The sequence below is a fragment of the Mirounga angustirostris genome, unplaced genomic scaffold (genome assembly GCF_029215605.1).
Source record: "Mirounga angustirostris isolate CCGP_5_RB_7025 unplaced genomic scaffold, mMirAng1.0.hap1 SCAF_16, whole genome shotgun sequence".
In the NCBI taxonomy this organism is placed as follows: Eukaryota; Metazoa; Chordata; class Mammalia; order Carnivora; family Phocidae; genus Mirounga; species Mirounga angustirostris.
This window is the reverse complement of record NW_026991724.1, coordinates 690,813-713,881: the sequence shown is the minus strand read 5'-3', so window position 1 is coordinate 713,881 and position 23,069 is coordinate 690,813. Positions and strand designations below refer to the sequence as shown.

Below are 23,069 nucleotides of genomic sequence, written 5' to 3'. Positions count from 1 at the left end.
AGGCAGAGAGGGAGAGAGGAAGGGGTCTCACAGGGCCACGTCCCTCGCCCTTGGTTAGACTGCCTGAGGTTAACCAGGGGGGCTCAGCCACCTGCCCTCTTCTACCTCCCCCTACACTAGTCCCAGGAGGCAGAAACCCAAAGCCTTCAGAGGGCTGCCCCCCCCCACGTTTAGGGTCCCTAACCTCAGAGGCAGGACGGTGGCCCTGAGGGGCTGCTCCCCAGGCCTGGGGCCTCAGAGCCTGGAGACGGAAGGGGCTCCCCGCCAACTCCCCACCTTGGAGGAGTGAGCGCCAGGGACCGTCGCTGCCAGAGCCTGCTGCAGGCAGTCTGGCCTCCTGCCAAGCAGGCCAAGGGCGCAGATGGCCCCACACCTGCTCCACCGGCCCACGACCTGGACAGGAGAGCAGAAGCCCGGGGCCTGCTCCGTGGACACTCCCCACTCCCGCTCGGAAGAAGGCACGTCGCCCACAGGGTTCTTCCTCCGCTCTTCGCTCCCCACCGTCTATTCCTGCATGCTGGGTCTGCCCACCTAATGGGAGGCCACCCCGCAAACCAGAGCAGGAAGGAAAGGAAGGGCTCCCACTGGGTGGGGAGGGCTGATCCCCCGCTCGGTCTGTGCCGGGACTTCCTCTGCGCGGGCCCCGAGGATCAACGGGGAGAGAGTGCGACCCAAGATGCCAGGTGCGCCAGATGCCAAGCAGGTGCTGTGTCTGACAGGTGGTCAGGAGTGGCCATTAGACAGAGCCCTCAAGGCGGCCAGCAACATGCCTGGGTGCGGGGAGCAGCCCCGGGAAGAGCACTGCAGGCAGAGGGAACAGCCAGTGCAAAGGCCTAGAGGCAGGAGTGAGACTGGCGAATCCAGGGAGCAACAACACGGAAAATGAATGGATGAGTGACTCAGTCCTCTCGGGCTCCTAGCCCAGCCCCCACCCACCGCGGGCTTTTCTGGCAGGCTTCCTCATCTCACCGCTGGACCCCGAGAGCTCTGCCTCCCAGGACAGCGGCCTGACCCCTACGTCCCGCCCCCCAGGCTGTTTCTGGCCATGTCCGCCCCGCCCCCGGGCCGCACGTGCTGTCACTCAGCGCAGGCCCCGCCCCGGCCCACCCTCCGTTCGTGCTCTCGTGCTCTCAGCCCGGGCCCCGCCCCCGGGGCACACGTGCTGTCACTCAGCGCAGGCCCCGCCCTGGCGGCCCCCTCCGTGCTCTCGTGCTCTCAGCCCGGGCCCCGCCCCCGGGGCACACGTGCTGTCACTCAGCGCAGGCCCCGCCCTGGCGGCCCCCTCCGTGCTCTCGTGCTCTCAGCCCAGGCCCCGCCCCCGAGGCACACGTGCTGTCACTCAGCCCAGGCCCCGCCCTGGCACCGCCTCCGTGCTCTCGTGCTCTCAGCCCGGGCCCCGCCCCCGAGGCACACGTGCTGTCACTCAGCCCAGGCCCCGCCCCGGCCCACCCTCCGTTCGTGCTCTCGTGCTCTCAGCCCGGGCCCCGCCCCCGAGGCACACGTGCTGTCACTCAGCCCAGGCCCCGCCCCGGCCCATCCTCCGTTCGTGCTCTCGTGCTCTCAGCCCGGGCCCCGCCCCCGAGGCACACGTGCTGTCACTCAGCCCAGGCCCCGCCCCGGCCCACCCTCCGTTCGTGCTCTCGTGCTCTCAGCCCGGGCCCCGCCCCCGAGGCACACGTGCTGTCACTCAGCCCAGGCCCCGCCCCGGCCCACCCTCCGTTCGTGCTCTCGTGCTCTCAGCCCGGGCCCCGCCCCCGAGGCACACGTGCTGTCACTCAGCCCAGGCCCCGCCCTGGCACCGCCTCCGTGCTCTCGTGCTCTCAGCCCGGGACCCGCCCCCGAGGCACACGTGCTGTCACTCAGCCCAGGCCCCGCCCCGGCCCACCCTCCGTTCGTGTTCTCGTGCTCTCAGCCCGGGCCCCGCCCCCGGGGCACACGTGCTGTCACTCAGCGCGGGCCCCGCCCCGGCCCACCCTCCGTTCGTGCTCTCGGGCTCTCAGCCCGGGCCCCGCCCCCGGGGCACACGTGCTGTCACTCAGCCCGGGCCCCGCCCTTGACCCTCCTCCCATTCTCCTCGCGCATTGCTGTCGCTCAACCGCAGGCCCCGCCCCCGCCGTGCCCCCGTGCTGACTTCCGTCCAGGCCCCGCCCCCGCACACGTGCTGTCACTCACTCGGGCTCCCCCTCCGCCCGCGCACTTGTGCTGTCACTCAGCCTGGGTTGTGTTGGAGCAGGAGGCCGCCCGCCGGACACTCGGCCTCTACTCTGCCGGCCCATGGACATCGCGCTCCTCCTCGCCCTCGGGCTGCTGGCCCAGGTAAGGCGTCTGGCCGCGCGGGGTCCCTTGCCCCCTGCCCTGTCGGATGGTGTCACAGTGAAACGCGCCCGGGGCCACCGGCCCTGGCCACCTTTGGGGCACCCATGAGCTGAGGAGTCATGGGTGGGTGCCCGATGGGCAGCTCTGTTCAGGGCGCTCTGTGCCCCAAGGAGCTGTAGAGGCAGGGTAACCGCCTCCGCCAGGACCGGTCGGGCAGCCAAGCTGGGTGGCCACCGGGAGACCACCAGGCCGGCCCTTAACCGGAGGTCGCCCAGCAACCCTGAGGGGCTTGTGGTGAGCGCCAGGGCGAGGGGGCGCAGCAGGAGCACCCCCAGCTGGTGGAGCCTGCAGACCAGAATGTCTAAGGACACCCCTGCTGAGTTGGCAGATGACCCTGCTTGGTCTTGGGTGGAGCCCGAGACACCCCCACCCTGTGCCCGGCGGGCAGGGTCAGCTCCGGAACCCACTGTCCCTTGGGAGTGCTCTGGAGCCAGGCCCCTGGGCACATAAAGCCTGCCACCCCCACACTCCTGGCCCGCCCCCAGTTCCCTGGTCCCTCTGCCGTGGGAGCAGGGTGGGTGGAAGGAAGCCCTTCTCCCCACCATGGACCCCCCCCCCCCCGAGGTGGCCCTTTGGGCTGGGCAGGCACTCAGCTGGGCCTGGGCGTGGAGCCCGTGGCCTGCCTTCTGAGTCAGGGTCACAGGCCAGGGGCCAGGGCCGGGCAGTGGTGGGGCCCTGTGCATACCCCAGGACCGTAGTTCTCCTCCACATGACAGGTAGTGAGCCCCGGGGCTTAGCCCATTCACGCCCACAGGGGATTGCCGCTCCAGGGCCGGACGCTGGGGAGGAGCACCCGGTCTGGGGGCTTCTGGAGTCCCCCTGACTCCACAGAGCTCTGGCTGGAAGCTGATCAGGTGCCCACCAGCTGGAGCCCCCAGCAACTGGTCCCTCGGGGCACCCAACTCTGGGCACCTCCACCTGCAACCTCCCCTGTCCCCTCCACAGTCGCCCCGCCCAGGCCTGGGCTGCCCAAGTTCAGGGGGCTGCCCACAACCTGCTTTCCTCCAGCCCTCTGCTGGGAGGCCACACCGCACTGGGGGTCTTCCGGCTGCTGCCCTGCAGGGCCCTACGCACCCCCGCACTGGGGTCCATTCCAGAAGGCGCCACACCTCTCATGCCCCCTCCCCACCTGCTGCAGGAACAGCAGTCCACCGCACCTTGCGAATGGACCCAGTATATCGGACATGCTGGAGACTAGCTCCTGTGGGTTTGGGGTGTCGACCTTTCACCAGGCCCCAGGAGAACTCTGCTGCAGGGGAGGGAAGTAGTCCCCTCCCAGATTCCTCTCCCCGCCCTGGGGCTATTGCAGAATGACCCCCCCACACACACACACACACTTTAGGGGTTTGGGCTTGGCCACTCAAGTTTTGCACTCAGTGTGGCTCAGATGAGTGCCAGTGTGAGGGGAGCTTTTCCTAGCCCCCTGGACTAGGACTGGGTCAGGACCCTGCCCACCCCTCCCCCACCCAGCTCTCCTGTCCGGCCACATGGCAGCTGATGGCTGCTCCTCGGTACCCCTCCTCCACCTCCGTGAGCCCCCACCGCAGGCCAGCCCGGGCTTGGCAGAGCTGTCTCAGGGGGGCCCTGGGTGGGGCCCTGGGGACAGGAGTCTGCATTATATGTTGCTTACCGGTAGGTTTGGACAAGGCATGGCTCTCCCCTTCCTGTGTCCCCTGAAGTCTCAGCCAGCAAGCTTAGTGTGTACTTTCAGAACTGGTCTCTGTCGGCTCCCTCCGCTGGCCCACACTGTCCCCATTGCTGGGCAACCCCTGGGCCCCCACCCCACCTGAGAGTGGTAGAGGGATGGGGGGGCATGGATGATTCAGGGCGAACCCATGCCCTGTTGGGAGGGGGTCTAAGAGGGCGTCCGGTGAGACACGTGGCTTCTGAAAGGATGATGAGGCCATAGCTGCGCTCCTGGGGACTTGGCAAAGTGTGAAGAGCCACCAGGGCAACGTGGCCACGTCCTCAGTATGGAGAGGGGTCATCATCCCCACGGTAGGGTAGTGTGACAGTAACGGGGGCAGCGGAGGGAAGCCGGCTCCTGGGCCACTGTCCTCTCCCAGGTGGGCAGGGCAGCCGGGGACCGCGGTGGTGTGGCCCGCAGGGGGGAAGCAGGCTGGGCAAACAGCTGCTCCTCTCCACTTGCCCCGCTGCTATGCCCCTCACCCCTCCTTTGCAGCAGCAGCTGCAGGGGAATGCAGGGGGGACATGCAGGGGTGCCTGTGGGCCAGGGCAACAGCTGGGTCCATTCCTGGCATGCCTGATGCCTGCCAGGCCATCCAGGAACGGGGTGGTCCGGATTCCAGCCTGGGGGGAAGGGGCTCACGCCTGGGAAGCTTGTGGGGAGTGCAGACCCCACCCACACTCCAGCAGGCTGCAGGCCTCCCACCTGGTCCCTAGAACATGAGAAACCCAGGGCAGGGAGCGGAGTTGGAGGGGCCTGCGCACTCGCAAGTGTAGGATTAACCCCAGAACCTTTTCCTCGAGCCCCTTTCTGCAGCTGCATTTTGTAAGCTTTGCCCAGCTACACTGGGCAGGGTAAGAGAAAATGTTCCCTTCCCTGGATTCAATCACGTCACGTGGTGGGCAGGGCTCCGAGAAGCTGGGCCACAGAAGCAATGTCCACCCAAGTGCAGACCTGCTGCCTGCCGTCTGAATCTTGGCAGTGGTTTTAGGGAGCCCCAGGGGCCCCTAAAGGCCAGCAGTGCCAGGAGATAAAGCAAGCTCTCCTCACTTGACACCCAGCCTCCCCAGTCAGCAGCTTTTCCACCCAGGGCGGCCACCCAGGGCAGGTGAGCACCTGGCTTTCCTCCCAGGCTCCTGGGAGACTGGGCCGTGGCCTTCTCCTTCCTTGTTCTGGACACACCAGGGGCTGGTGGAGAGAAGCAGAGAACTCTTGGCTGTGCCCAGGTGGAACAGATTCCCACAGGGGGCAGTGGGAGCTTTATGGCTCAGAAGCCCTTGGGATTGGGTGTCAGGGCTGGGGGCCGGCGCAGTGAGGGGACGATGGCCCGTGTCTCTAGAGCTTGCAGACTGCGCTCTCAGATTCTTGGTTAAGGGGAAGGCCAAGGACGAGCATGGGGGTGTCATTGGGCATCATTTGGGGGAAATGGGTCCATGAGGCCCATTGGCTCTGGCCTGACATGGGAAGCAGCAAGGCTGGATGGCGTAGGTGAGCCCATTCCACTCCATGGTGTTTTCCGTGGTGGTTGTCCTCTGTCCATGTGCTGGGGATCTGTGTGAGCTGGCTTTGTCCGTGTGGCTTTGTCCTGGCACCAGATGTCCCATGATCCCCTAGGTGGCTCCCAGGCCTTCCCCCAGCTGGCCACGTCGTCTGGGAAGGGGGTGGTAGGAGGACAAAGACTAGCTGAGCAATGCCCCAGATAGCCGGAAGTGGGCTGTGGCCCAGCCCAGCCACCCCACCCACCGCAGCCTCTGATCTGGGCAGGGGGCCCCTGCCAAGGCTCTGTGGCTTCTGCTGACCTCCTGGACTTGGGCCGTGGACAGACTGGGGCCCGTGGACTCCCACTGGCCCCACAGCACACTGGTGGACATCTGGGAGCATCAGCCAAGGCAGCTGACAGGGACGGGTGGGGGCAGCCAGAGGCTCTGTGTGGGCTGGACAGGGCAGAGTGTGTCCCCTCCTGTTCCTCCAGGAGCCTGAGGTCAAGGACTGTGTGCGGAATGTGCCCCCCCGCCAGTGCTCTGGATCCAGCTCCAGTCTCCTCCACACTGAGGCTGGGCTGCTTCTAGAGCAGGCTTCTGTGAGTGGTGGAGGCTCAGACTCCCGTTCCCTGGGCCCCCAGCTCTGGTGCTCTCTGGCTGTGTGGGCTTGAGCAAATGGCTCAGCCTCTCTGAGCCCCGTGCTGGGGAACCGTGACGTGAGACAGTCACCACCCTTTCCTAGGGGTTGTGAGGGCTGAGAGAGGGCCGGGGCAGGGGGACAGGAAGTGAGAGAGGAGGAGGACCGGGGAGGATGCTGAGCGCCATGCTGGCCTTGGGGTGCTCAGGAAGCAGATGCTGTCCCCACTAGCGTGATGACAAAGGCCAGCAGGTCTCCACTTGGCGGGAACAGCATGCTGACCTGGAAGTGGTTTGTGCTCCGTGGTTTTGGCGAGAAAGCCCCCACTGTCCCAGGCAGGCTTGGGACCAGCGTTGCCATCTGTCAGGCTGCAGGTGGCTTGGGGGCCCGGCCAGGAGCTCGGTCCTTTCTATAAACTGTGTTCCCAGCTACCTGGATTCCAGGCCCCTGGGGTTTCAGATGAGGAGGCAGGAGGATTCCAGAACTGAGGAGGTGGCCTGGGGCCACAAGGAGAGATGACTGGTCGCTCGAATGTTACTGCTGTTTTGTCTACAAAGTGTGTCCAAATGTGTTACGTGCTAGCCCCGGGCACAGAGACAAAGCCTGGCTGGGTGCGGGGGAGGCCAGGGACGAGCGTGGAGGCAGCCGACATCTCCTTCCTGCCCCTGTCCTGTCCCACCCCATCCCATGCTCGCCCCCCTGTGCACTGCGTGGCCCAAGGCAGCGGCTGGGGGGTGAGCTCAAGGGGTTGAGGAGGGACGGGGCTGCCAGGAAGCAGGGCCCCCCTTGGAGGCGCCCTGGGAGCCACCCCTGTCCACCTGAGCCGGAAGGAGCCCCCCTCCAGAAGGGCCCAAGGGCCTGGAGACCCTGTGTGGGGCCAGGGAGCTTCTAGGGCCATCCCTGGAGCACCAAGGGCTGGTGTCTGGGCGGGGGAGCCCCTCTGCATGCCCCCAGCTGGCCGGGGACGGGCAGGGCGCCCCTACACCTGCAGTGTTGGGGGTAGGCGTGGCCAGCCTTGGAGGGCGTATTGCTCCCATTCTCCTGCAGCCAAACCCAGCTGGGTCCCAGCCGGTGACCCGCCCCCTCCCCCAGGCCCCAGCCCAGCCAGACTCTGCCTCTGGACACCCAGGTGCCCAGCCAGCCACAGAGCCCGAGCCCACGCTGCTGGGGAGCCTGCGGCAGAGACCCCATAGCTAAACCAGGGCCATCCCAGGAAATTCAGGATGTGTTTGGGGGCTGTGGCCAGCTTTGCGCTTAACTCATGGAATGGGCGCCTTTTCTGGCCTCCATCTCCATCTGAGCTGTGAGGTGGGACTATCTGTGGTCACCATGGGGAGCTGACACTGGGTCTCGAGAGACTTTCGGCATCATGGATGCCCCCCTCCTACCATGCTCCTTCAAGGCCCCGGTTCTGAGCCCAAAGCCTGGCCCAGGGAAGGGCCTGGGGGTGTGCCTGCATGCCCCCACCCCACCCCTGGGGTGCCACATGCCCCCCACCCTCCCTTGGCAGCCCTACAGGCCCCAGGCCCCTCAGTTTCCCGGAGACGGAGGAAGGAATGATCCCCGGGTTCCAGCAACCAGAGTACTGGTGTGACCTTGGTCCATGGTTCTGGGGCAGCAGCCCCTGGTGTTGCTGTCCTGTCTCTGCCCCACGGGCCCTGCGCATCCACCAGCGGCTGGGTCCATCTGCACCGGGAATTCAGAGCAGTTTCCAATCCCTACCGACGTCCTGGAAATCGGGGCCTGTCTTCCTTCCCACGGAGCAGCCAGGAGATGCCATGTGGGGGCTGCCCTTCCCGACCTCTGAAGAGCCTGCGCAAAGGCCCGCCTCCTGGAATCATTTGGAGTCTTCAGACAGGAGCATGGGCCTGGTCAGCCTGGACCAACCCTTGAGAACTGAAGCCCCGAGAAGGCCTGGTGGGGCTGCTTGTCGCCTCCACGGCCCCACCCCTGACAGATCCAGCCTTGGGGAAGGGGAGGGATGCCCCCAGCAGCCGCCTCTCTTGCCTGCCCCACCCCATTAGCCACACTCTGCTCACACAAAACGCCCCTGGGAGCCCCCCTTCCCCAACTGTTGTTCCCGGTGGCTGCCTTAGCCCCCACTCTGCCCTGAGCACCCCATGCTCGCCAAACCCTGGCAGCCTCCATTTCTCCCAGCCGCTCTGCAAGCATTCAGGCCTGGGTCCTGGTCCCGGGAACCCCCAGGCGAGGACAGGAGCCAGATGCAGGGCGGTGGGGCTTCAGGCTTGAGGTGTGGCTGCTGGGCTCTCCCGGGGCCGTGAGCTCAGGGCTCTGGTGGTTGGGTCTCTGGGGCCCGGCTCGCATGCTGTGTGATTGACAGCTGTCTCTGTCTTTGTTGCAGAGCTTGGGCCTGTCCTTGGGGGTCTCTGCGCAGAAGAGGCCCAGTATCCTATTCCCCTGGCAGCGGGCAGCCGCGCCAGGCCGTGTGCGAAGAGCCTGGGTCATCCCCCCCATTAGTGTATCTGAGAACCACAAGCGCCTCCCGTACCCACTGGTGCAGGTGAGGGGGCCAAGGGCGGTCCAGGGCAGAGCAGGGGCTGGGCTGTCCCCGGTGGGTCCCTGAAGGTATGTGGTTGAGGACAGGTATGCCTTTGGGGCTGTGGGCTGGGGGAGGGGTCAGGCTGTGAAGGAGAGGGACCCTGGCTTTGGGGGCATCTCCCCCAGCCTGTGTTCTGCCCTCACAGATCAAGTCAGACAAGCAGCCTCTGGGCAGTGTCATCTACAGCATCCAAGGTCCTGGTGTGGACGAGGAGCCCCAGGGCGTGTTCTCCATCGACAAGTTCACGGGGAAGGTGTTCCTGAATGCCATGCTGGACCGGGAGAAGACAGACCGCTTCAGGGTGGGGCCCGCTGTAGGGGGGCTGGCAAGAAGCTGGGGGCCTCCTCCCACCAGGCTCCTGGTCCCAGGGTTGGGGCATTAGGCCACATGTCCTTCATTGGGAGATAGGCACAAGGATTTGGGACTAAGTCCAAAGAAGGTGCTGAGAATTAGATTCCCATTTAACAGATGAGCATGCACAAACTGAGGCCCCAGGGAGGTGGGGCTTGGTCCTGCTCAGGGAGGCTGTCAGCCTCCCAGAAAAGCAGCACTGGACCCTGGTGTAGTCTTCACCCCTACACCAGCTCTGCCCCCAGCCTGGCTACGTCTGGTGGGAATGGGGTGTTGCAAAGAATCCCACGGTATGGCAATTCCCAATGGCAGCAGTCCCTTGATTCCAGGGACAGGACCCACCCCTTGGAGGAGAGGTTTGAGACTGAGGCTGGTGGGGAGGGAGATTAGGAGCCAGGCTGGTACTGGCAAGAGGCTGCAGAGGGTAGCGTGGACACCCCTGAGCTCCCCTACAGAGTAGTCTGCCCTCCCCAGCCTGGCCTCTCCAAAATGCTGGAATATGTCCAGGGCAGAGGAGACTTCTGGCTTGGGATTGCCTGTGCTCGGACTTTAACAAGCTCTTGGTTCCCTTACACAGAGTTATCAGAGCCCGTGATTTAACCTCGAAATGATACCACACCCACTCTCTGAAAGTGTGGGAAATGGTTTAATTTTAAGGGTTCGGGTATTTAGTAAGCTTCAAGAGGAGCCTAAACCAATTAGCAGAAGGGAAGCGGGAGGGCTAGTGAGAGTGTGCCTTCAGTCTCACACAAAGCACAGCTGTGAGCTTCCCAGCAGCCAAGGCAATAGGGGAAGCTGTGGGCCAGCGGGCTGGTCTTCGGGGAGGTTGCTTCGGCCATGCACACATCCTACCCTGTGCCGTTTGTCCCCAATTGAAGCTGGTGTTCCCAGCGGGACACCGAGTCTGCACTAGCTGTCCCTTTGCACGGCCTGGTGGGAACCACCCAAATCTGGGGAGCACAGCACCAGCCCGTCGTCTCTGCTTGGCTAGCTAAGGGCCTTTGCTCTGGACCTGGGAGGAGCCACCCTGGAGGAGCCCACGGACCTGGAGATCGTGGTTGTGGATCAGAATGACAACCGGCCCGTCTTCCGGCAGGAGGCGTTCACGGGCCGAGTGCTGGAGGGTGCGGTCCCAGGTGAGGGGGAGCTCGGGGGACTTCCGCAGAGGGCCTCCGAGTCGGTCTGAAGGCCCAGGGTTCCCTTCAGCAACACTTTCTGTGATCCTTCGAACAGTCGGAAAATAAGCACTCTCCAGGAGTAGGGACTTTCCACAAGTCAGCTCGAGTCACTTCCCATTTCAAAATAAACTTCAAACCCCGATGTCTCCCCAAAGGCGACAAGAGGACTCACGGATGGTGAGCTCTGGGGGCCACTGAAGCTCTGCACAGAGGTAAAATCCACACAACATACAAGGAACCACTCCATGGATTTGGCACAGGCCCAGGCCCTAACCAGCTCCTCGGGCCGGTTTCAGAGCTCTTTCGTTCCCCCCCCCCCGGAAACCCACCCCCATTAGCAGTTACCCCACTCCTTGCTTCTCAGTCCTACATCTTGATCGCAAACCTTCTGTCCTTCATGAGTCTTTACGGGATGGCCTTGCTTCCTCTTCCTCACCTGTCCCAGGCAGGACGGACCTCATTCTAAACAGCAACTCCCTTCTTCCTTCCTGCTCTGCTCCCAGGGGTTTGGGGCAAAGCTCGGGCAAGCCGTGCACCTCAGGCGGGGAGTGTGGGCTCATGGGAGGTGGGCTCCTGCTTGGCCACTCGTGGTTCTTTTATTTCATCTCCGTTTTTGTGTTTCAAGACTTAAAATAATTTTTTTACTTCTATTTTTTAAAAAAGATTCATTTGAGAGATAGTGTGTCTTCTCCCTCTCCCACTCCCCCTGCTTGTGTTCCCTTTCTCGCTGTGTCTCTCTGTCAAATGAATAAAATCTTAAAAAAAAAAAAAAGAGAGATAGTGTGCGAGCACAGGGGGGAGGAGTAGAGGGAGGGGGAGGGACAGTCCCTAAGCCAACTCCATGCTGAGTTCATGCGGGCTGGATCCCAGGACCCTGAGATAACGACCTGAGCCGAAACCAGGAGTCAGACGCTTAACCGACTGAGCCACCCAGGCGCCCCTACTTCTTTTTATTTTGACATAATTTGAGACTTGCAAAAAAGCTGCAAAGAATTGCAACAGAGATGTGATGTTTATCATGTTTGCTTTAAACTCTTCTTTTTTCTTTTTTTCCTTCCTTCCTGCCTCCTTCCTTTCTGGCCTGCTGGATGCAGACGGGATCCCCTCAAAGAATTCACCCTCATGACTTTGACACAGTGTAACTCTCAGAATCAGGAAGTTAATGTCGACACACACTAACAGTTTCAGCCCCGGCATGCCTTTATAGCAGAGAACCTCCTCTCAGGTCCCACCTCTCTTCTGAATCCCGCATGTGTTGGGGAGTATTGTCCACCTTCTCCAGGAGAGGCTCCCACACCCTGACCCGTTCTTTCCCAGCTCTGTCGGGTAACAGCCCCAACACCTGCTCAGCCGTAGATCTGGTTCTCTTGGCTGTTTGATCATTGAGGACGGATTCTTCTCTCGCTCTTCTGTGTGTGAAAGCACAGGAGAGAGGGAGGGAAACGGTAAACGTCTGGGAAGGCAGGATGGCTCTGCTTGGGGAGGCGGCTGGCAAGCCGGTGCAGATGGCCTTCTCTGCAGCGGGGCTGGCCCTGGCCTCTGTTGCTGCCTTAGTTCAGCCTCCTGGGGCTCCTCTTGGTATTGATACTGTACGTCAGCTTCAGCAAGCCCTGCGTGGTCCATGCACAGAGGACTCTTTCCCTGCTCCTGGCCCCCTCCCAGGGTGACCTCTGTTGCATGGTACCTGGGCAAGGCTCTATCGGAGCAGGGGGTCTCGGTTGTAGGTGGTCCCTGTGCACCTGAGCCTTTGGAGTGGAGCTTTATCGGGGTTCTCTCCCTCCAGCTCAGGGCAGCATCCTCCCCTCCCCCTTCAGCCCCCACCATTGCCCAGAGCATCACTGGGTGTCTAGTTCTCCTTGCCCCAAACTTAGGCAGACCTTGCCTGAGCCACAGGCGCCCTCCCAGGCTTCCTCCTGCCCCCGTGTTTCTTGTGAGCCCTCCAGGGCCAGTGGAGAAGAGCTGACCATGGGCACAGACCCCCTTGTGTGGGGGCTCCCAGGACTTTGAGCTGTCACGGTCGTCCACACTCAGCCTTGGCCAGTCTGATCCACTTCCTCTGCCTGCCTGCCCTGCTCCACCAAAGGTCCACCCTGTCCTCAGGCTGGGCACATCCTGGGTGCCAGTTTATCATTTTACCTTGTGCCCACGCCAATCAGACGAACTCAAGTACGATCTTGTGCGTCACCCGTGCGTTCCCATCGTTAGCTGGGGGTGCATTCCCTGCCCACCATTCTCCTCTGCCTGCAGTAGTAGTCGCTTAGCTGTTAGGTTTTTAGGACACTGACATTTTTTTTTCAACAAAATTTTGTTGTGCTGAAATAAATACAAATGCTACCATCCTACCCATTTTCAAGGGGCAGTCCAGTGGTATTAGATTCATTCATAATGTTGTTTGGCGTCCCCACCACTCGTCCCTGTAACTCTCCTTCTTCCCACACAGAAACTCTGCCTCCCCTTCCCCAGGTCCTGGCTCCTGCCATGTACTCACCACCCCTACCGATGTGTCTACTCTACGGACCTCCTGTCAGTGGACTCGTACAGCCTTTGTCCTTCTGTGACTGGCTGGTTTCGCTGACCACGAGTGTCCCGAGGTCCAGCGTGTAGCACGCGTCAGATTTCCCTCCTCCTCAAAGCTGAATGATACTCCATTACATGGATGGACCACATTTCCCTTATCCATTCGTTTGTACATGGACACTTGGGCTGCTTTCACGTTTTAGCTCCTGTGAATAATGTTGTTACGAACATGAGTGTACAAATAGGTCTTCAGGCTCCTGCTTTCAGAAGTGGAATTGCTGGGTCATATGGTAGCTCTGTGAGTGATGCCATGCTGTTTCCCCCACAAGCAGTGCACAGGGTCCCAGTCTCTCTGCATCCTTGCCGATGTTTATTTTCTGGGTTTTTTTTGTAGTAGCCATCCTAACAGGCGTGAGGTGGTGTCTCACTCTTGTTTTGGTTTGCATGTCGCTGATGATGAGTGATGTGTGGAGCATCTTTTCAAATGCGTATTGGACATCTGTGTATTTTATTTGGAGGAATATCTCTTCAGGTCCTTTGCCCAGCTTTGGATTGTGCTGTGTTTTTGTTGTTAAGTTTTTGTTTTTTTTTTAAGATTTTATTTATGTATTTGACGGAGTGAGCGAGAGAGAGAGCGAACACAAGCAAGCAGGGGGAGTGGGAGAGGGAGAAGCAGGCTTCCCGCCGAGCAGGGAGCCCGATGCGGAGCTCGATCCCAGGACCCCGGGATCATGACCTGAGCTGAAGGCAGACACTTAATGACTGAGCCACCCAGGCGTCCCTAGACATTTTTTTTTTAAGATTTTATTATGACTATTTTTTAAAGATTTTATTTATTTGACAGAGAGACACAGTCACAGAGGGAACACAAGCAGGGGCAGTGGGAGAGGGAGAAGCGGGCTTCCCACTGAGCAGGGAGCCCAACATGGGGCTCGATCCCAGGACCCTGAGACCATGACCTGAGCCGAAGGCAGACACTCAACGACTGAGCCACCCAGGCGCCGCTTGTTGTTGAGTTTTGTGGGTCCTCTGTACCCCTGCATATTCCTGGATCCATACAGATATAGCTATATGATTTCCACATCTTTTCTCCCATTCTGTGGATTACCTTTTTTACCTGGTTGGGAGTGTCTTTGATGCACAGTGTTTGAAAATCGTCACGAGTCCAGTTTGTCTAGTTTTTGCTGCTGGTGACTTTGGCGTCCCGTCCGGAAATCATTACCAAGTCCAGTGTTGTGAAATGTTTGCCCTGGGGCGCCTGGGTGGCTCAGTTGGTTAAGCGGCTGCCTTCGGCTCAGGTCATGATCCTGGAGTCCTGGGATCGAGTCCCGCATCGGGCTCCCTGCTCGGCAGGGAGCCTGCTTCTCCCTCTGACCCTCCCCCTTCTCATGCTCTCTCTCCCTTAAATAAAATCATGGGGCACGTGGGTGGCTCAGTTGGTTAAGCGACTGCCTTTGGCTCAGGTCATGATCCTGGAGTCCTGGGATCGAGTCCTGCATCGGGCTCCCTGCTTGGTAGGGAGTCTGTCTCTCCCTCCTCCCTCTCATGCTCTGTGTCTCTCATTCTCTCTCAAATAAATAAATAAAATCTTAAAAGAAAAGTTTGCCCTGTTTTCTTCTAAGAGTTTTATAGTTTGAGGTCTTACGTTTAGGTCTTTGATCTACTTTGAGTTAATTTGTGTGTATGGTGTGAGGTGAGGGTCCAGCTTCGTTCTTCTGCAGGGAGACGTCCAGCTTTTCCAGCATCATTTGTTGAAAAAGACTGTTTTTCTCCCCATTGAATGGTCTTGGCACCCTGGCCAAAAATTACTTGACCACACGTGTGTGGGGTTATTCCTGGATTCCATTCCACTGGTCTGTCTCGTGGCCATACCACACTGTTTTGATCACTGTACCTTTGGAGTAGTTTTGAAATCAAAAAGTATGAGTCTTCCAGTTTTGTTCTTTCTCAAGATTGTTTTAGTTATTTGGGTTTCCTTGAGATTCTGTGTAATTTTAGAATGGTTTTTCTACTTATGCAAAGAAATTGTCCTTGGGATCTTGACAGAGATTGCATTGCATCTATAGATCGCTTTGGGCAGTACTGACATTTAATGATAATAAGTCTCCCAGGGCGCCTGGATGGTCAGTCAGTTAAGCATCCAACTCTTGATTTCGGTTCAGGTCGTGAGATTGAGCCCCACCTTGGGCTCCAAGCTGGGCGTGGAGTCTGCTTGAGACTCTCCCTCTGCCCCTACCCCCCCCAAAAAAGAATATATATATAAATATATAAATATATTATGTATAATAAATATATATTCCATATATATCATATAAAGACTTATATATATGTATGTATTTAAAGTCTCCCAATCCATGAACGTGGGATGTGGTTCCGTTTACTTGTGTCTTTCATTTCTGTCCGTGGTGTTTTGTAGTTTTCATCGTACAGGTCCTAACACTGACGTTCTAAAGCACTTACACAGTTATTTTGGAGACTGTGGGTCTGAGTGTGAGTTTGTGTGGTTGGATTCAGGATTTGCACTTTGGTGATGCTGTGTTCTCCTTGGTGCCTCCTGTCGGGAGGCACACATGTCCCGTTCCTGAAGACATTGGCTTCGATCTGCCTCCTTAAGGGAGTGTCTGCCAGGCTTCTCCACTGTGATTTTTATATTTTTCCCTTTGTAATTAATAGGTATCTTTTGGAAGATACCCTGAGACTGTGTAGGTACCCTGTTACCCCTCACCCAGCAGAGGTGGCATCTGCTGAGGGTCTTGTTCTCACAGCTGGGAGGTGCTGGTTCCCTCCTCCGGTGTCCCTCCTCCCTTCGTCAGTGGGCTTTCTGCTCTATGAGGGCACTTCTCCCCTCTGTACATAGGTGCCTGCGTATGTTACTGTTTTGTTTTGTTTTTTATATTTCTCTGGACTCTCAGAGTCTGATTCATTCAGTGGGTTATGATTCATTTACAGCCGTTACTTTGATGCCTACATTGTCCCATGTTTGGCCAACAGGAGGCTCATCAGACTGGCCTCTTGTTGGGCCCTTCCAGCAGGCAGAGCTGGGAGCTATGCTCCTTTGTAGACAGATGTGTGCACGTGTGTGTTGTGTGTGTGCACGTGTGCATGTTGCATGGACCACTCACACCGGTACATACATGTCTCTCACCTTCGTTAGTCGTGAGCTCCCGCTGGCCCACCCTCTCCCCGGGGCTGGCCCCAGGGTTTCCAGCTGGCTCTCCCCATGTGACCCTGGGCTCTCGGCCCCTCCTGGGCTGTCTCCATGTCTGGGAACACGGGTGTCAGCTCTTGACTAAACATGTATATCAGACACCCTGCTTCCTCCTCCAGACAGCACAAGACAGAAGGTTCAAGTTTGTGCAGGCCAGATGGGGGGCTGGACCTGGCGTGGTGGGCCATAGGCGAGTGTCGAGACACATCCGGAGGTCGGGTTGGCACCTGTGTGCATTGTCCCTGCTCATCCCTGTCCTTACTAGGCACCTACGTGACCAGGGCCGAGGCCACAGATGCTGATGACCCAGAAACCGACAACGCAGCCCTGCGGTACTCCATCCTGGAGCAGGGCAGCCCCCAGCTCTTCAGCATTGATGAGCACACGGGGGACATTCGCACCGTGCAAGTGGGTCTGGACCGTGAGGTGAGATGGCCTCGGACACTGGGGGGCAGCCAGGGGCCCTTCTGACCCATCTTTGCCCACCTTGTTGTCCCTCTGAGCCTGATGGGGGCAGCTCACTTCCAGTTGGGCCCCCTGCCCCAGCCTTGCCTGCCCCAGATGGTCCCCCTGCCACAGGAGCAGGGAGCCCCCCACTTGCTGCAGACCCTCGCAGTGGCTTGGGGCTCACCCTCAGCTGGGACACCTCTGCCTCGTGGCTGGTTGTGGGGTTAGGTCCAGGGAGGCCTAGAAGTCCGTCCGTGCAGTCTGTCCATGCAGCGCCTGGCCCTGACAAGTCCTCAGTGTGTTTTCCTCTGCCCGGTTGCCTGCAAAGGCTTCAGGCTTCCTGGCCTCGGGTAGAGCCACGAATTGGCTCCACAGTGACCAGTCGTGCTCTGGAGTAATAGCCACTCCTGTGTAGTCTTCCTCTGTGGGGACCCCTGCTGCCCCTCGCTGCCGGGCTTCTGTCCAGCTTTGACACCTCCGGGAAGCCCTCCTTGGTTTCCCCATGGCCACCTGCACAGCTCTGTCTGGTCCCTTGCAACCTTGGGTGGTCTTCATTGGTCTGTCTCTCTCTCTGCCTCCGGACATGGCTCCCCAGGACAGGGACCAGCTCTCTGGTGCCCTTCAGCATCCAGCATTCAGTAGGTGCTCTGTCAATCGTGTCCAACTTGGTAACTGACCTCTTGCCCCCTCATAGGCTGGGGCATAGTGTGGGCTTGGCAGTGGTGTGGTCAGACCCAGAGAGCCAGGTAGCACGTTTGGCCCCAGGGCAGGGCGCTTTGGCCACTTGGGGCTCCGGATGCCCCCAGGGCTCTCCTGTGAGGGTTCCTTGCCCCACCCCCCAGGCCCCCGACTGCGTGTTCCTGTGCCCCCAGGTGGTCGCCGTGTACAACCTGACCCTGCAGGCTGCTGATATGTCTGGAGACGGCCTCACCGCCACGGCCTCTGCCATCATCACCCTGGAGGACATCAATGACAATGCACCCGGGTTCACCGGGGACGAGGTGCTGCTGCCGTCCACGCCCCTGCTGGCCCCTGCTGGGGACTGCCCTTCCCTCCTCTGGCTCCTGGCAGGGACACAGGACTTTGTGGGGGGATGGGAGGTCGGGTGCTTTGGAGAAGGAGCCGTGCGTGGGTAAGGCGGAAATCCAAGCTAGCGTAGTTGCTGTGAGCACGTAAGTATGGTCGGAGGAGCTGGAGAGAGGCCCTGGGGAGAAGCAGCCCTTTGGCAGCAGGAAGGAACCTTCCCTACAGCCTTGCTGTGTGGGAGGGGGCAGCTAGCCCTGCCCTCCGGGAGAAGGCAGCCCACAGGGTGCCTGGCCCACAGCTGGACCCACAGAGGGGGGCTCGTGGGGGCCCCTGGGGGGCTGGGTGGGCCACAGAGTTGGCTGGAAGGGACCGAGGGAGGGCATCCCCGCACAGGACCATCTCCCTGCCCCCTGGCAGTAACGAGGGCTGGGCTCCCACAGTTCTTCATGGAGGTCACAGAGGCTGTCAGTGGAGTGGATGTGGGGCGGCTCGAGGTGGAGGACAGGGACCTGCCAGGCTCCCCCAACTGGGCAGCCAGGTTCACCATCCTGGAGGGCGACCCCGATGGACACTTCGCTATCCGCACAGACCCCAAGACCAACGAGGGCGTGCTGTTCGTGGTGAAGGTGAGTGGGGTGCATGGTTCTCCTAGCTGGGGTCTGGCTGCTGGCCCCGAGCGCAGGGGGCCCTGTCTGGGGCATCCTCTGGAGAGAGCAGGATGCTGGGGTAGCCGGGAACGCTGGGGCTCTAGGCTCAGGCCACACTGGCCCCAGGGCACCAGGACCGGAAGGAGGGGCACCCCCACTGCCTGTGGGCTGTTTGTGGAGCTTTGCCTCTTCAGGCGTGGGGTGATGTGTATGAACACAGACCGCACCTGTGTCTGCCGGGTGGGAGGCCAGAGACCCAGAAGCCGTGGGAGCTACGGGGACGCCACACATAGAGCTGCAGGTCCACTTAGATATGAAACAGGAAGGGCTTTATTGCAAGAAGCAGGTTTGCAGGGCCGGCCAGCAGGCTGGAAACGCCTTTCTCCTCAGGAAGGTCTCCATTTGCTCTTGGTGACTTTGAGCTACTGAGGAGGCCCACTCAGGTCATCCAAGATCATCTTCATTTAAAGTCAGCTGATGGTAGAGGTTAATTTAACCCCAGCTACCAAACCCCTTCTCCACAATCCCGATGAGTGTTGCCCGAGTCACCGGGGAGCACCACCTGACCAGAGACCCATAAAGTTGATGACACAAAGCTAACACATTCATTTTGAGTGATGAGTATTTATCGTTTTTGCATCATTCTTTGCGCCTTTTGGTCCTGAATCATTTTTATTTTCCAGGGTTGAAAAGGGAAAGGGACTGTGAGGAGGGACGGCGGGGCAGCAGGACCCCTGTGGGGGCCTCGCAGTGCCCCGTAGCTGCCTCTGGGGGGCCCAGGGTCGTGAGTGACTTCCAGTTCTGCTCCCCCTCTCCAGCCCCTGGACTACGAGCGTTGTGAGCAGTACGACCTCACAGTGGAAGTGCAGAACGAGGCTCCCCTTCAGGCGGCCGCCCCCAGGGCTGAGCGGGGCCAGGCCAGGGTCCGCGTGCAGGTGCAGGATGTCAACGAGGCACCCGTGTTCCAGGAGAACCCCCTGCGGACCAGCCTGCCCGAGGGGGCGCTCCCAGGAACCCCCGTGGCCTCCTTCTCTGCCCAAGACCCTGACACACAGCAGCTGCAGAGGCTCAGGTGGGGGCCGCAGGGGTAAGGCAGAGGGAGCTAAGGGCCCCGTCTGTCCGTTTCCCAGCCAGGGCCAGGAGCACGGCTGAGGGTTCCCATCAGTGCCCTGATCAGAGGGTGGAGGGCTCGTCTGTGCATCCCTGAGGGTCCACAGGGTCTCACAGCCTGTGCATGTGTGCATGCTGCTGTGAATTTGTCCCGTAAGGCAGGGCTGGGACCTGCCCAGTCTGTTCTGGCCAGCCTGAGCGCCCAGCCCTGTCCCTTCTGGTGAGCTGATGCTCCCATGGGCTCAGCTGTTCAGAGTTTGGATTTCATCCCCAGCACGGCCCTGTGTATCTGTGCGTGTCTCCATGGTCCCCATGCACTGAACCTTGCTGTGGTACTCAGTGGCCATGGGGCCCTGGCCCCGGGCCTCAGTTTCCTCATCTGTCAACTGGGACAGTAAACACCAACTCATGGCAGTTGGAGGACTAGCTTCAGAAGTGCACGTGTGTGCATATGGTGTGTATGCGTGTGGGGAATGGACACAGGTGGGTGTGTATACGTGTGGGATATATGTGCGTGTATGCATGTGGGGGTGTATTACATGTGTGCCTGTGTGTTGAAGTGTGACCACACTCCTGGGGGTCCTGTGTAAGCTCAGGGCCACTCTGTCCCCTCCTCGGCCAATAGCTACTCCAAGGACTACGACCCAGAGGACTGGCTGCAAGTGGACAGAGCCACGGGTTGGGTCCAGACCCAGCGAGTGCTCAGCCCAGCATCACCTTTCCTCAAGGACGGCTGGTACAGGGCCATTATCCTGGCTTTCGACAATGGTGAGGGCTGAGCCTGTGCCTGGTCTCCTGGGCTCCCTGGTCCCGGCTCGGCATCCCTGTCACTGCCCAGGGCCTCAGAGCTGTGCGCTCCGTGGAGCAGACTTCTAGGGTGGGCGCTCTGCTCTAGCAGAGCAAGGAGCCCACCAGGCCTCTTCTGCCTGCAGCCTCCCCACCTCGTACGGCCACTGGGACCCTGTCCATTGAGATCCTGGAGGTCAATGACCACGCCCCTGAGCTGTCCCCACCATCTGGTAGTGTGTGCAGCAGGCCAGATCAGGGCTCTGGCCTTCTCCTGGGGGCCACGGATGAGGACCTGCCCCCCCACGGGGCCCCCTTCCACTTTCAGCTGAGTCCCCGGGTCCCAGAGCTGACCCAGAACTGGAGCATTAGCCAGATTAATGGTGAGCTCCCCCAACCACAATCCCTAGGGTCCAGACCTGAGATGAGGGGGTGGGGTGGGGGGGCATTCAACACCGTGGTCCTCTGGTTCCCACTGCAGTGCATCCTCAGGCGAGGCGGGGCTTTCACTCGCAGGGGGCAGATGGGGAAACGGAGGCCCGGGGTCTCAGGATCCCTGCCCAGCAGCAGAGGGCGCGGAGGGGCCCTGGAAGGACAGGGTGGGGTGGGGACTCCTTTGGCCCAGAGGCCCCTGCTGACCTTGGGCGCCCTCCGCAGTGAGCCACGCGCGCTTGCGTCTGCGCCACCAGGTCCAGGAGGGTCTGCACCGCCTCAGCCTGCTCCTCCGAGACTCAGGGCAGCCGCCCCAGCAGCGCGAGCAGCCCCTGAACGTGACGGTGTGCCGCTGCGGCCAGGACGGTGCCTGCCTGCCAGGGGCCGCTGCCCGGCGCGCGGGGGGCGCGGGCGTCAGCCTGGGCGCCCTGGTCATCGTGCTGGCCAGCGTCATCCTGCTCCTCTGTGAGTCCCACGTGCTGACACCTGCTGCCCGCAGGCCCCGCCTCCAGCCGGCCCCGCCCCCCGCCCCACCCCCACCCCACGCCCGACGTCCAGTCCAGCCTCGGCTTGAGGGCTAGGCACCCACCGCCTCCTGTCTGCTCTCCCTCTTCCCCACTCAGTGCTTGCCCTGCCAGTGGCCCTCGTTACGCGGTCCCGGCAGCAGTCCAGGGACAAGGGACTTCTGCACGGGCTGCACGACGACCTCCGGGACAACATCCTCAACTACGATGAGCAGGGGGGCGGAGAGGAGGACCAGGTGAGGGAGGGCGTTGGGGGATGTGGTGGGTTAGAAATGTCAAGTGGTGGGGAGGGTCCCTGAGGAGCTGAGGCTGTGGGCCCCCACCCAGCATCCCCCCAACCCTCCCTCCTCCCCCTGTCCAGGTGGAGGGGCGGGGCCCCAGCTGGCCAGCAGGTCCTCCTAGGTCCTCGCCCCCAGGCACGCCCCGCACAAGGTGGCTGGGAGGGAAACCCCATCCTGTGATTGATCAGGGCTGAATTCCACCTACTTCGTCCCCAGGATGCCTATGACATCAACCAGCTGCGCCACCCAACAGAGCTGGCAGCCCTTCGCGCCCCCCTGGGACGGCCGCCACTGCGCCGAGATGCCCCGTTCAGCCGAGTGCGCCCCCAGCCACCCCGCATGCTGCCCACCAGCCCTGCCGATATCGCTGACTTCATCAATGACGTAGGTGCCCCTGGAGGACCACAGCCACAAAAGTCCTGTGGGAAAAGGAAGCTGACCAGCCCCTGGGGGATACTGGTGGGCGTGGTTGAGCTTGGGTGGGTTGGGGCTTGCTCTGGAGCACTTTCCATTGGGCACCGACAGAGAAAAGTGGGTGTGCTCCCGGGGCTGGGAGTGCAGCTGTCCCCGGAATCCAGGCACCCGGGTAGTTTATGTGGACACAGCATCAGTGGGTCCCTGCAGGAGATGCCCAGGACACAGGAACCCAGTTGGGGGGCTGAGGGAGAACACAAGGGCACCTCCCACTACTCTACCACGTGCCACGCCTGCTGGCACAGGAAGTGCCCCTGGTCAGAGAAACACCCCGACAGATGCCTGGGCAGAAACAAGCCCAGGTGCAGGTCATAGCTAGGAGGGTGTGTGACCCCATGGGTGACAGGGCAGAGATGGAGGTGACAGAACCATTTGCAAAATTTTTAAAAGGGAGAAAGCAGGTGGTCTCCCAGGTGGGACGTCAGGGAGTCTCGAGTATCCCAGCCCTAAGGAAGAAGACCACCCAGAGGGAAATGTCTCTTCACATCCTGGGCAGGGCCTCCTCTGCCCATCCGCCCCCCCCCCCCCCCAGTGTCTATGCCTCGGGCTAGCTTGCCCTGTGCTGCAGCCTGGGTGGTGGAGGGCACCCGGGGTTGGAGTGTGCAGGGGTCCTGAGCTCCCGGGGCCTCTCTGCAGGGCTTGGAGGTGGCAGACAGTGACCCCAGCGTCCCACCCTACGACACAGCTCTCATCTATGACTACGAGGGGGATGGTTCTGTGGCAGGAACGCTGAGCTCCATCCTGTCCAGCCTGGGGGACGAGGACCAAGACTACAGCTGCCTCCGGGACTGGGGCCCCCGCTTCGCCCGGCTGGCTGACCTGTACGGACCCCCGTGAGGGCCAGACCGAGGGACAGGGCAGCGGGTTTTCTGATCAGACCCCAGACACGGAGGGCAGACGTCCTTCCCAGGACAGGCAGCCTGACCTCAAGGGCCTGGTGCGCAGCTGTGAGGGGCGGCTGGCCTCTGCAGAGGCGGCCAGAAGGCACTGGGCTCCGTCCCTGAGGCCCTTGTGCAGCCTGCTTCTCCTGGGGAGACCCGAGTCCAGGGGGCCCACAGCCTGGAGCGCCGGATCGCATCGGAAAGGAGAACCAGACAACCCGGCTCTCAGTCGCCCCCCACTTACTCGGACCTCATCTCTGTGAAAGGAAGTAGCCCTCCCCCCCCCGAATTAAAAACGTGCTCTTCTCTCCATGGCGGGCGCGCAATGACCTGCAGAGCCCAGTTCCACCCGCTCCTGTCTGCGGCACTGGGCTGCCCCCCAGGGCGTGGGCATGGTGGGAGGGGCTGTAGGCGGTAGTGAGCTACACGGAGCCGGTGGGCCCCGGGGGTGCGGCCTGCGGGAAGC

General features: G+C 61.0%; 1 protein-coding gene across 1 annotated transcript; it reads left to right on the top strand.

The window, feature by feature from the left end:
* The first annotated feature begins 2,185 nt into the window (after positions 1–2,185).
* On the top strand, positions 2,186–22,922 carry CDH15 (cadherin 15). Its single transcript, XM_045890565.3, has 14 exons — positions 2,186–2,316; positions 8,544–8,702; positions 8,887–9,042; positions 10,084–10,228; positions 16,261–16,421; positions 17,315–17,443; positions 17,909–18,094; positions 18,934–19,187; positions 19,851–19,993; positions 20,158–20,394; positions 20,669–20,908; positions 21,067–21,203; positions 21,465–21,632; positions 22,359–22,922. The coding sequence occupies exons 1-14, from the start codon at positions 2,275–2,277 to the stop codon at positions 22,557–22,559; spliced, it is 2,358 nt and encodes a 785-aa protein (XP_045746521.1). The 5' UTR covers positions 2,186–2,274; the 3' UTR covers positions 22,560–22,922.
* The last annotated feature ends 147 nt before the right edge of the window (positions 22,923–23,069 follow it).